The 12,491-nt window shown below is 40.5% G+C and overlaps 1 protein-coding gene across 1 annotated transcript; it reads right to left on the reverse strand.

The window, feature by feature from the left end:
* Window positions 1-1,281: 1,281 nt before the first annotated feature.
* On the reverse strand, window positions 1,282-12,002 carry tmtops3a (teleost multiple tissue opsin 3a). Its single transcript, XM_088344764.1, has 4 exons — window positions 11,589-12,002; window positions 9,142-9,470; window positions 4,320-4,553; window positions 1,282-2,626 (listed from the first exon to the last, which is right to left on the reverse strand). The coding sequence occupies exons 1-4, from the start codon at window positions 11,968-11,970 to the stop codon at window positions 2,399-2,401; spliced, it is 1,173 nt and encodes a 390-aa protein (XP_088200890.1). The 5' UTR covers window positions 11,971-12,002; the 3' UTR covers window positions 1,282-2,398.
* Between the last annotated feature and the right edge of the window lie 489 nt (window positions 12,003-12,491).

A 12,491-nucleotide genomic window follows, 5' to 3' on the forward strand; every position in this document is an offset into this window, starting at 1 on the left:
GAAAAAAAAACATTCGATTTGCTGAATTTTTCTCCTTGGATCTATTTTCTTGTACTTCCTTTTGAAATAGTAATTCTGCTATGATCACTGCCATGATTACACTTTTTAGAGGGTGTGCAAACTTCTGCAATTTCAGTTTTCTTTTTTCCACATTAGCTTTTTGAAATTGGGTTTGTTCTTGTGTTGTTGTGTGGCATTTTAATATTGTTTTTTTTTTTTTTTAAATAATTTGTCTAGTGGAATTACGAAGCATGGTTAGCTCCCTAGCTCTAGTATATTACTCTTTCTAATACACTAACATAAGCCAGTTTTTTTTTATTTTTTGAGTGCCTCATTGTTTGCTGTGAGTGTGTCTATGTCACAGTCCAATAAAGCATCGAATTAAGGGGCCACGGTCGAATTGACAGCTGATTTAAGGCTCAGCAGCCTCCATCATTACTGAAATTTTAGTTGAAGTGAAGGTCCAATGTTTCCTGTAATTATGAACGTATTTGCCAAATTTGACTTTGTAAAAAATTCGGAAAACAACGGATGCATCTGCTGCTTATCTTCACTTGGGTCGCGGGGGTGCTGCAGCCCATCCCAGCCATCTTCGGGCAGTGGGCAGGGGACATCCTGAACTGGTTGCCAGCCAGTCACAGGGCACACAATGACCGACAACTCACTCACTCATTCGTACCCAGCCAATTAACCTGCCATTTGGAATGTAGGAGTGCTGGAGGAAACCCACAAAAGCACATGGAGAACATCCAAACTCCATTTAGGGCAGTTGCGGTAGCTGGAATTGATCCCTGAACTTCTGCACCGTGGGGCTGCGCGCTAACCATCTGGCCCCCGTGCCGCCCACAATTGATGCAGTTTATAACTAACTAAGAAATATGCACTTTCCTCTGAAATCTACAAGAATAAAAACAAGCAATGCTTATTTTTAATGACGATATTGGTCGTTTCTTGGTCAATTACGGTGCATTAGTGTTACCTGCCGGACACCTGCAGTAACAGCAGGTTTGATGTGCGGTTTTATTTGTCTAAGAACCACTTCCGACTTAAAGGGACTTGTGTTTTATTTGACCACTAGGTGTCGCTGTATGATGTAGCTCAACTGAAAATGGGTGCTAAAAAGCACATGGAAGATTACAAACTTCAGAGACTCAAACACAATTTCGGTTAAATAATGGCATTCTTAAATGCTACCATGAAAAATGTTTCAAAATCTGAAAATTATTTTAAGTCGTTCTAAAATATGTTTGGCACCTCAGCTGATGGAAAAAAAAAACAGTGTTCGAAAAGGTTTTTAATGTCCTAGTTATTACTTACAAAACAGGTTTACACAGTGAGTGACAGTAAAAACAAAATACACATTTATCAGCCTTCTTTTTACATTCATGCTGCATAATTAGTAACGTAATTTCCGCACTATAAGGCGCATCCACAAAAAATAGTCTTTAGTCATATTTTTCTGATCCATAAGGCGCACTGGACTGTAAGGCGCATGGAATTGAGACTACAGTAAGAGCTTCAGTGTGTATTGGTACATATTAATGCAAAGCATCAAAACTTGCCTCTGACAAAAAATAAAACAGATTGTATGTAATGAGAATCGAACCCAAGTAATTGCAACGAGATTCCCAGCACATTACCACTGGGTCAGTTGAACGGATTACATACAAAACAGCATTCGAGCTTATTTCATCACACTACTTTTACGGTGCCACAGCACTGTATTGCATCGTGCATTCCGATAGGTTAAAGTCTTCACCTGTGTGTCAATAACCTCTCGGCTTAATATGTATGTGTACGTAAAAGAGCATGAATAGTAATATATTGAAAGACTTTCTGTTTTATCCATTCTCTAACATTTGTTGAACAAATAGTGGAGACTGTTTACCAGAACCAACTATGAAAATCAGTGTTTCTGGCACTCTAAAAGTAGTGTGATAATGATGCCTTATTGCATGTCACTTGTACCACTGGTGGTGTAATTGATTCCTGTTGCATAGTATTTTGTGAATTAGGTCAGTGATGTTTATCGATATGATCAATCATTGCTTGAATACGGGATTACCGTAAAAACTTGTATGGCAGCGCATATCTTCAATTACTGTATGCATTTTCAATGCGTGTATTTCCATTTTTATCAATCGTTTTCTGCTGTATAGAAGGCCAATTGGGTTATAAGGCGTACTTTCGAATATCTGTCCGGATTGGGGTTTTCTGGTGCGCCTTATATTCTGGAAAATACGATACATTTCTACAAGTCTTTTTTTACTCAAGTCATTCATAAGTAATGTGTGAGGGCTTTTAGATCTCACACCTTTCCTTCATAGCATGTGCTGTGTGTATGGAGGTCAGGTGTTGTGCTTTCACTCCTTCAGTAATCCACTGACCAATAGAACGGTCACCTCTGGTCAGTAGAGAGATTAATATGCGGTTGCGGCGTGTAGCGAACGACGAGCGCTCGGCGGCTGTCACCAAGGCCTTGGTTGCTGGTGCCGCTGAGCGAATGACTTCGGCGCCCGCCACGGAACAAGTCGCAAAACTTCTGTGATCTCAGGTTCGGCCGCACCTCTTGAACAGAAAGAGGCTGTCCTTTACACTTCACAAAGGCCACCAGACATCGGGAAAACTGGAAAATGGAAAAGAGACAAGTGAAATCACAGAAACCGGTGGCCTTTTTGTGGAGACTATTGTAAAGATGAGTAGAATGACACTTGACCAAATGGAATCAATTGATTGACCATCATCTGTGGTTTGGATCAGTGCTTTTAAACCCGTTTGCCATGAGACTTTGTCTAGTGTGCTGTAGGAAATTGTCTTGTTTTATCCTGGCAAAATGAGATGCCTTTGTTCAATATCTTCTTTTTCTTCCAATTAGCCACTACTGACAACAAATTACCTATTACCATGTATACTGTACATCTGTATAAGGTGGCACAGGCGGCTGAGTGGTCAGCAGGCGATTGCACAATGCTGATGTTCTGGCTTCAAAACCAGCTACATAGTTTGCATTTTCTTACCCCGCGGAAGGTTGATTGGTGACTCAGAATTGTCTCTAGGTATGAGTAAGCGTATGAATGTTTCTTTTTTTAAATGGTTCTCAGTCTCTGTGTGTCCTACAACTGTCTGGCAACCAGCTCAGGGTTTTCCCTGCCCACTTCCCTAAGATGGCTGAGATGGGCTCCAGCGCCTCTCCAAACCTAGTGTTGTTAAGCGATGCAGATGATGGATAGATGGAGATTTGTGTATAACGCACATTTTCTTTTATCCAAAGACGATTTCAAAGCTTAGGTGCTCATATGCATGAGGTTTTACCATATTTGTGCAATCATTGATTAGTTGAATAATATGACGAAACAATGATTACAACAGGAATCTACCCTGTGTCGCAATGGTGAGAGTGTTGACGCTTAACCACTGTACCATCAGTGATACAGATTCATACGAAAATACATCAACCTTTATCTCATTGTCACACTATTTTTACTGTGCCATTTGGCTCTGATACCAAGAGGATAGAATGTAGTGAATTTTCTTGCTGATTTATGGATTATTTTTCTAAAATTTTTTATCACAATTAATTAGCTGTATTATTTTCTGGGACACCATGACCACTACTGATAAGAGCAACTTTATGCTGTCAATTGAGGCAACATAATTTAAAGGAACTGTTGGGAACTTGTAACTTTTTTACTTGTAGCCCCTGACTTCGGGCTTGTGTCATCATTGCAGTCTCTGTTAAGTTCCTTCATGATGCACGTGCAAGTATGTGCATTTGTTTGGACTTGCTCAAATAAACTCTTCTTTTTTAATTTTTCTTGGGGTTTGGGTTGGTGATTTGACTTTCTTTAAAGGAAGCTTTTTCTTACTTTCAACATTTTCATATTACACTAACAAATATAAAGAAAAGAAATGAAGATGAGAGATGAGACTGAATTCATTCGGCACCTAGCCCCCCCCCACGCCCCATCTATCCAATTCCTCCTATCTAATGTGTTCTGCCTCAAACAACTATGCTAAATATAAGACAAAAGCAGATAGCTGCAGTAAGTAGAAAATACAGCAAAAGGTTTCTTGAATCCAGTTGGGAATTGTAAGCACATACTTAAAAGAGGTAATATTCTACTTTCAACTATTTAAAAACACCTCAAACGACAGCACCCCCTTCAAGCTTCAAACAAACACATAAACTCTTTGGCTCAGAAAGTTCTGATAATAGGGCAACTAGGTACTGAATTATAAAAAAAGGTTAGGAAACACTGGTTTCGATAATGCGTTGTTGATGTCATCATTACCACCATACCCCATGTAACATCACCCACCTGGTTGTTGAAAAAGACGTAGATGACTGGGTTGACGACAGTGCTAAACTTAGCAAGGACGGAAGGCACCACGCTGGTGGAGGGCGTAACCAGCCTGGATCCGCCAAAGGTGGTCATTAGCGCCACCACGCCATAAGGCATCCAGCACAGCAGGTAGCACGACACCAATGTCAACACCATCCTCAGGATGCGATGCTCGCGACGCGGCGCTCTTAGGGGGTTGATTTTCCCCATCTGAAAAAGACGATATCATGAGATAATCTCACAGAATAGTCTTTAATGGACAGTGTATTATTTGACAACTAGATGTCTCTGTATTTGAGGTAATAACTTGGCCCCGGGCCCGAACCTGGCCCGAATTGTTAATCATTAAGTCGGGCTTCTCTCTCGCACATTTTTTTTGGTTCTTCCTTTCGTGGCAGATCTACACACCATGAATTTAGTTTTACTCAGGAATTATTAAAATAAAGGAAATTATTACCGAACTATAAGTTTAACTCCTCCTTAATGTTGGGGTAAAAGACGCGCGGAATCCTCCTTCCACCTCCCCGACATCAGACATAATTTCTGCTTCTTGCCAATAGCTCACAAGCTTTACAAACTTCCTTTCGGCTTTTTGGCCAAATCTTTAACAATTTGCATCCTGTAATCTGCAAAATGCCATTTTGTTCAGTTTCACTTTCGTTCCGTGCACGTCACCGAGATGCGCATTTCGGCGCCAAACCGTTCATTCAGGCGCTTCACTTGCAGTGCACACTTGATTTTAGGGACTTTGCCTCAAATAAACCCCAGGCTGCATAGTTCATCAGAAATTCCCAGCTCGGTGCCGAAATACGCATGGCCGGAGTAAAGCTTCGGGTTTTATATCAGGCTCGTTTATTTAATCAAGTTAATCCGTCGGGTTTGGGCGGGTTCAGGTTTATACACCCCGACTCGGTCAGGTCGGGCTGGATTTTTTAGGACTGATCTTACCACTGAATTCTATTATGAAACCTTACTTCAAAACCTAAAGGGTCACTTGAAACCAGAGACGTATTGTAAGGGGAGGCAGGTGAGTCTAGGCTTCACCTTTTATCATGGGAACAGGTAGACGCTGTATAGTATAGTGCAGGCATGTCAAACGTACGCCCCGTGAGCTGACCCCAGGTCGATGGATGATTTTAATCTAGCCTGCCATTAATTTCTGAATATGTCAAAAAAAAAGCAAGCCTGTACGTCATTTCTATTGAACTTTATGATTTTTAAAATATATACAAAAAACAAACGCTCCCTCTGGTTACTAGATGGCAGTAAAGGTAAACTCTACTGTATCAGTTTTAGTAGACCGAGCCTAGTATTTTAATCACATGTAGTCTAATCTTATTGCCTATGCATTGCTTTAACTTTTATTTTGTATTTCTTTTTTATGTATGATGGAGAAATGGCTGGAACGCCTATTGAGGTGGGCTGGGCTACAGGGGCTTAGCAGGCTTGTGTTTACACCATGTCTTCGGGCTCCCTAGGATTTGTGGACTGCACAAATGAAGAGCCATCAATAACATCCTGTGAGCAGCTGAAAAACCTTTCAGCTGGCTCTGGTTGAGGAAGGAGGAACCGTGAGGCAGTGCGTTACCTGGACACACGTCGGGGGATTGATCACTCTCGGCTGGGTCGCCCAGATGAGGGTGTCTGACTATGACCCGAAACACCCAATGACCCTTGGAGAGTCAGTGATGATGTGTCCAGGTTTCACCATAAGGTGTATTGAGTAACAGTTCATATAACATACAGTTAAGAAAATACCTCAAATCTCTAGTCACTTTATGATGTGTCCAACGGCCTGAAAGAAAAGCAATCAAGCTTTGATGCTGTTGAGGAAGGCGCTTAGCTACAAACCTTCACTGTGATTGCCATGTTACTAAAAAAAAGCCAGAGACTGAGATCTGAAGACTCTCGCTGTGAAGGCATCCGAATCCCCCGAATGAACCGTAATGAAGTCTGCAAGGACCCCCACCACCTTCATGACTCTTTCAGGTGAGTACCCTATTATGAAATAGAGGTCCTTACGTAAGGACAGGTATCCAGTAGTAACGGTCCTAAAAATACCTCGAGGTTGATGCACTGCTGGCACTTGTGAGCTGGGAGTGATGGGGTGCTGAATGAAATGTCTGGAATAAGAATTTCCTTTGTGACTACCACATTTACAATATATAAAATACACAGAAGTATATGTGAGTCATCGCCAAACCACAGGGGGTCTCGACCTCGGAAATGGAGGTCAACATTCTCCCTCAGGAAGGAAACTGCCCTCGTTTCTGGTGATTAGATGTTGACATGTCAAGCTCTTCAACAGAGCATTAGACAAAAGTGTGAAGTTTTTGTCCTTTTGTTTTTCTAACATTCAGCTTGTCCCAAACAGAGCCGCCACAGGAAGTCACGTGATATGATCAAAAAATGATGCCTTCTTAAACAATTATTACAGAGAAAGTAAGTGAACTGTATCAAGGGACAGTAAATAGGAGATAACGCAAGCCAATAACTCAGTTACATTTATTTTGCGCGGGGGTCAGCAACCTGCAGCTCTAGAGCGTTGCTCTAGTGCAGGGGTGGCGAACACGTGGCTCTAGAGCCCCATGCGGCTCTTGGCCAATAAGAATGCGGCTCTTTGCCTCATGATATTTTCTGTATACTGTGGCTCTTTTCCTTGTTTCATGTTAATTTTTTTTGTGTGTATTGAGGGTGGACACTTTCCTTGAAATCAACACAAGAACAATACTTGTTGTATTGTAAGGGGAGGAGTGTGTTATGGGAAATAATATGTTTTTAATTGGGTGTGTTTGTGTGTGTCTGTTTGTCTTGGCAGGTCCGTGTGTGGTGTGGCTCTTTGACTCTCACAGTTGAAAATTTTGGCTCTTTGTGTCAACATTGTTCGCCACCCCTGCTCTAATGGCTCCTAGGAGCTTTTTCTGAATTGTTTTAAAGTGGAAACAAATGGGGGGGGTTATCTGCTCTTTGATTTTGTGGTTTTCTGTAAGAAGGAAAACATGGCACGAACATTCTTAACATTTTCTTATGCTTTAAAATTATTTACAATTAACACCTATTTTGGTCTGAATATAAAAATAGTTTTGATAATGCCTTTACATTTTTTAGTGGCTCCAGACATGTTTGTGTTTTTGTTTTCTTTGGTCTGTTATGGCTCTTTCAACATTTTGGGTAGCTGACTCCTGATTTAGAATATGCTGAAATAAATATGTGTGATCACAACAAAAATAAAACAATATATAAATATGAAAAATGAATAAGAAAGACCAAGCATTTTATCTACATATACAAACAACATACATACTAATAAGTGCAGTATTTAAGGAGTGTGTGTGTAATATTTGACCACTAGTTGTTGCTGTGTTGTGTTGTGCAATCAAAAATGAAAGAAAATTAGAAAAAAAAGCCTAAGTAAGACTACAAACTATGGAGACTCAAATAACTGAACCCCACAATTTTGTTTTTACTTTTTTGTTGACCGGCTTTTCACAAGGTTTATGGTTTTTATGGTTACCCATAGAACTAAGATGTTGAACATTTTTTGTATCTTCCTCTGGGTGAGGCTCATGTTATGTAAACTAAATATTATTTCTATACCTACGATATAAGATTGGATTTCACTGCTTGGAGTGGTCGATGGTTGGCCGCTACATTAGCCAATTTGGCAGATGTTTGGCAATTTTGTTGGTATTTATTGGGGGTGCTTTGACTCAAAACCTAGCTAAAGACACTTGCGGCGGTCTAAAGTACGACTGTGAAAATGTTCACGAAAATATGTTCATCTGATCCGAAGTCTATGAATCCCATACAAACACACACACACGCACAAATTGGGACTTATGTAGTAATTTTGATTTTTTTTTTTTCAATGAATGAAGTTTTTTTTTAAACCAATAAAGGTGTTAAATAAATCACACTGTCTCTTTAAATAAGACTTGCGCATACATACACGACTGATGTTTTTATCTTTTTCTTTTTGGGATTAAAGGCTACAAAAATAAATATAACTTGACATAATATGAGCCAGCACGGCGGCGCAGTGGTTAGCGCTTGTGCGGCACAGTTCATGTCATGGGAACCTGTCGTGGGTTCAAATCCAGCTCCGGACTTCCTGTGCGGAGTTTGTATGTTCTCCCCGTGCTTGCGTGGGTTTCCTCCGGGCACTCCGGTTTCCTCCCACATTCCAAAAACATGCATTTCAGGTAAATTGGCCGGTCCAAATTGTCCCTAGGTGTGACTGAGCGAGTGAGTTGTCTGTCCGCGTGTGCCCTGCGATTGGCTGGCAACCAGTTCAGGGTGTCCCCTGCCCACTGCCCGGAGATGGCTGGGATGGGCTCCAGCCCACCCGCGACCCTAATAAGGATAAGCGGTACAGCTAATGAGATGAGATGAGATAATATGAGCCGCACCAAAAGGGAGCTGACATAATTGTCTGCCACTTTGCTGCCACGCGTACCCAAAAAAGTCACAAAGGCTGGGTAAAAATTGAGAACTAAAATGGTGCTTTTGGTCACTTTGAGTCTCTGTAGTCTGTATTCTTCCTTGTCCTTATAGTACTTGTTTTCGGTTGCCCTACACTATACATCGACGTCTTGTGGTCAAATAATAAACACTGCCCCTTCTTAAAACCCCTTATATATATTATATATTAAGATGCATTTATTTACATGGTTAAATAAAGAATCCTAGTTTTTGTTTACTAAAAAACAAAAGAGACATATTATATACTCAAGGAAAGTACACCTGATAAATATAGCACAGTAACCTACATTTTAGAATCTAGAACGTCTGACCTCACCTGTCTGATGGTGACTAATATGCGTCCGTAAGAGTAGACCATGAGAAGCAGCGGGAGCAGCAGACAAAAGATGAAGAGGCACAACACGTAAGAGATGCTGTTCGGTGACGTCATGTGCCACTGGACCGAACACGTTGTACCGGGACCTTCTGGACCATAGCTGCTCCATCCTAGCAGCGGAGGTACAGTCCAGAAGAAGGCGTAGAGCCAGCAGCCCCCAACACAAAACCAGGTCTTCCTGAAGTCCGAAATATCAGCTTGGGAGGAACGCAGCACTGTTGTGTAGCGTTCGTACGACAGCACGGACAGGGATACTAGTGACAAGATCCCTGAAAAAGAGCAAAAGATTCATTATGTATTTCAGGAGTTCTGCTGTTTTGGGTAGCCATGGATGAAGTTAATGGAGGGTACACAGTGGTGGGTTTTCAGGGCCTGCAAGACCTTCTCTGCTGGCCTTGAAAATATCTGAATCTTGTGATGTAAATTATCAATTTCCCATAAATAATAGTGAAATAATGTATTTTCATTGCTTTTCTTCTGATTGTGTTGCTTCCAGATATGTGCTTTCATATTTTAGCATTTACCCATCACATTTCAGCAATTAGTTGTTTCCATGGTCAAACATCTGCCAGAAAGCCTTCACAATCAGTTCCGCAGGCCCAGAGGCATAACACCAGTGTTAAGTTGGCAGAGCAGGACCTTTCCTCCTTTTCCTTGTTTTTTTATGTATTAATTCATCTTTTGTTTCATATTTCCCTATCTTTTTATCTGCTTACCCTTACTTTTGTTCTAATTTTTTTCTCTCTTGTTTCCTTTTTCCTTTTCTCTTGTTTTTTCATAACTTTTTACTTTTTGTTTCTTTGTTAATTTACTCTTTTTTAAACATTTTTCTTTCAATTTTTTCCGTTTATTTTCCCCATTTTAAGTATTTTGTGTACATAATAATTGGTAATATATGAATGGAAGCAAAAAAAAAAAACGATCTGAAGAGCCATATAGGAGCCTAAAGAGCTGTTTCTTTTTAGTGAGTCGAGCAAAAAAATCTGGTTGTCTAAAAAGACACAAGATTTGGACTTTTGACTCTATTTAGCGACCGTTTATTTCAATGCCAATGAATCAGTTTCTACGGTAACAGAAAAAGCTAAAAAAGATGAGGAGAAAATCACACGGAGCCTTGTATGCTGCCATTTACAGCGCCCCCTGTGGTGCAGTGTCCTCCTGAGATCTATTTTTGGACCACTAGTCATGTCTTTATTGTCTGTCGCTCGGTGAAGGTCCAAAAGATCGCAAGTCTGCCTTCCTTTTTAATCTTCAGGTCAGTGGAGATGAAGCATTTTACGTCAATGAAACCAACCATAATTTTTCATTGGAAATATACATATATGATTGAAATATCGAGCCCTAAAACAGGATATCTTTATTAGAAAAACACATTTAAAAAAGGAAACTACAATTCCAAAATTAATTCTTTTGAAAGCATTTTTTCCATACTTAAAGGGACACTGTGTAATATTCTACCGCTAGATGTCTCTGTATTTTGTACTGCAACCAAAAACGAGTGCTACAAAGCTCAATGAAGATTACAAACTATGAAGACTCGATTTTTTTGCATAACTTTTCACAAGATTTTTGTGTTTTTGGGGCACTCCTGACAACGATATAGCAGACAATTATGTCAGCTCCCTCTAGGTGAGCCTTATGTTATGTAAAAGAAATATAGATTTCTTGACCTACGAGAATTTAATGAAATGCATGTTTATATGATAGCTCATGCATACTCACAATCACAAAGTACTGCTTTTTAGAATTTAAGGAACAACAAAGGAAAATGCGTGGACAAGCATGACGTCAGTCTCTAGCACTTACCCCAGCTTCCAATTCTCCCCCCAAAAAAAAACAAAAAAAAACAGATAGGTGCAGTGGAAAATACAGCATAAGGGTTCTTTAACCCTGCTGGGCATTGATAACACATACTTAATGGAGAAAATATCTAACGTTCAACTTTTTAAGGACACATCAAACGAGGCACCCCTTCTTTAATATCAAAAGTTCGGTATGTATGCTTCATGTATTTATGAATGATTTATTTAAAAATTATATATGTTTTTTATGAATGAAGTTTTTTTAACCACTAGAAGGCGCTAACTTATACACAATATCCCGTTAAACCAGGACAAGAGAACATTTAATTATCTTCCAGAGAAGGAAAGGTAGCCAGTTCATTTGAAAAAATAAATTAAAACCTCTAAAAAATAAAAACGAATATTTTGAAAGCATTTGTTAATACACTTAAAACATTTGTTTGTGTAAAACGAACCTGCCTTTGAACCGAAACTGAATTCATCAAGTACAGTACACAGTCACATTTGCTTCTTCCCTCGAGTTGAAAACTTGACTCACATTGAGCCATAAAAGTTTTGCGCTTTCGCTAAACTCGCAGAACTCACCGAAAAATGAGTTGGCAAAGCCGTACCACCTACAGCCGAACTCCCCGATCAGCCAGCGTCCGTGCAGGCTGGCGGCGAAGCTCAGAGGAGTTCCGAATACGCACACCAGCACGTCGCTCAGGCTGATGTTGAGCAGGATCACGTTGATGGGTGTCCACAAGCACCGGAACCGGGCAAACACCAGAAGCGTCAGCGAGTTGTTGACGATACCCGCCACCAGGATGACGCCCAGGCAAACGGCCACTGCCGTGTGCTCACCGCGACTCATGCCGCCCAAAACGTCCGCTGCGCCCGCAACACCCCCGGTACCATCCGTGGGAGCCTGGCCAGCGCTGCTGTCCCAGGTGCTGAAGTTGCTGGAGACACGGACGTATGCCACCATGGTGGTCGCAAGGCTGAGTTTTGGGGGTCTTGTGCAGCTCGATCTTTTCACACTTGAGAGCGAAAGCTGCGAGTGTCATTTTCAGCCATGCGCATCCATAATGTATACGGACATGCGCGTGCACACGCGGACTCTAGTGCACGTTCATACTTTCTTGGCGATGTCGCAACTCATTCAGCTGCAGTTAAAAACTCATACCGTTTTGTTAATAGTTCATCATGGTTGATTGGTGTGAAATATTTACTCACACATATTTGTAAAATAGTTGTCTATATACTGCGTGTGTATGACCATTAAATAAAATTAAGTCATGTCAACCCAATAGATTTTGTCATTATTTTAAAAGAGTTCTTTGCAAAAATATTTTCATGTGATCAAAAATTGAATACAATATTTATTTAAACTATGATTTTTATTTTCTTCCGTGCAGATTTCACTGCTTTTAAACATGCTATGCCTTCATGAGACAACTTGATGTAACTGCTGTTCCTTTACACATGTGCATTGTTTCTTTAAGTTAT

Source organism: Urocampus carinirostris, chromosome 9 (assembly GCF_059441175.1).
Source record: "Urocampus carinirostris isolate Australia breed hairy pipefish chromosome 9, RoL_Ucar_1.0, whole genome shotgun sequence".
NCBI lineage: Eukaryota > Metazoa > Chordata > Actinopteri > Syngnathiformes > Syngnathidae > Urocampus > Urocampus carinirostris.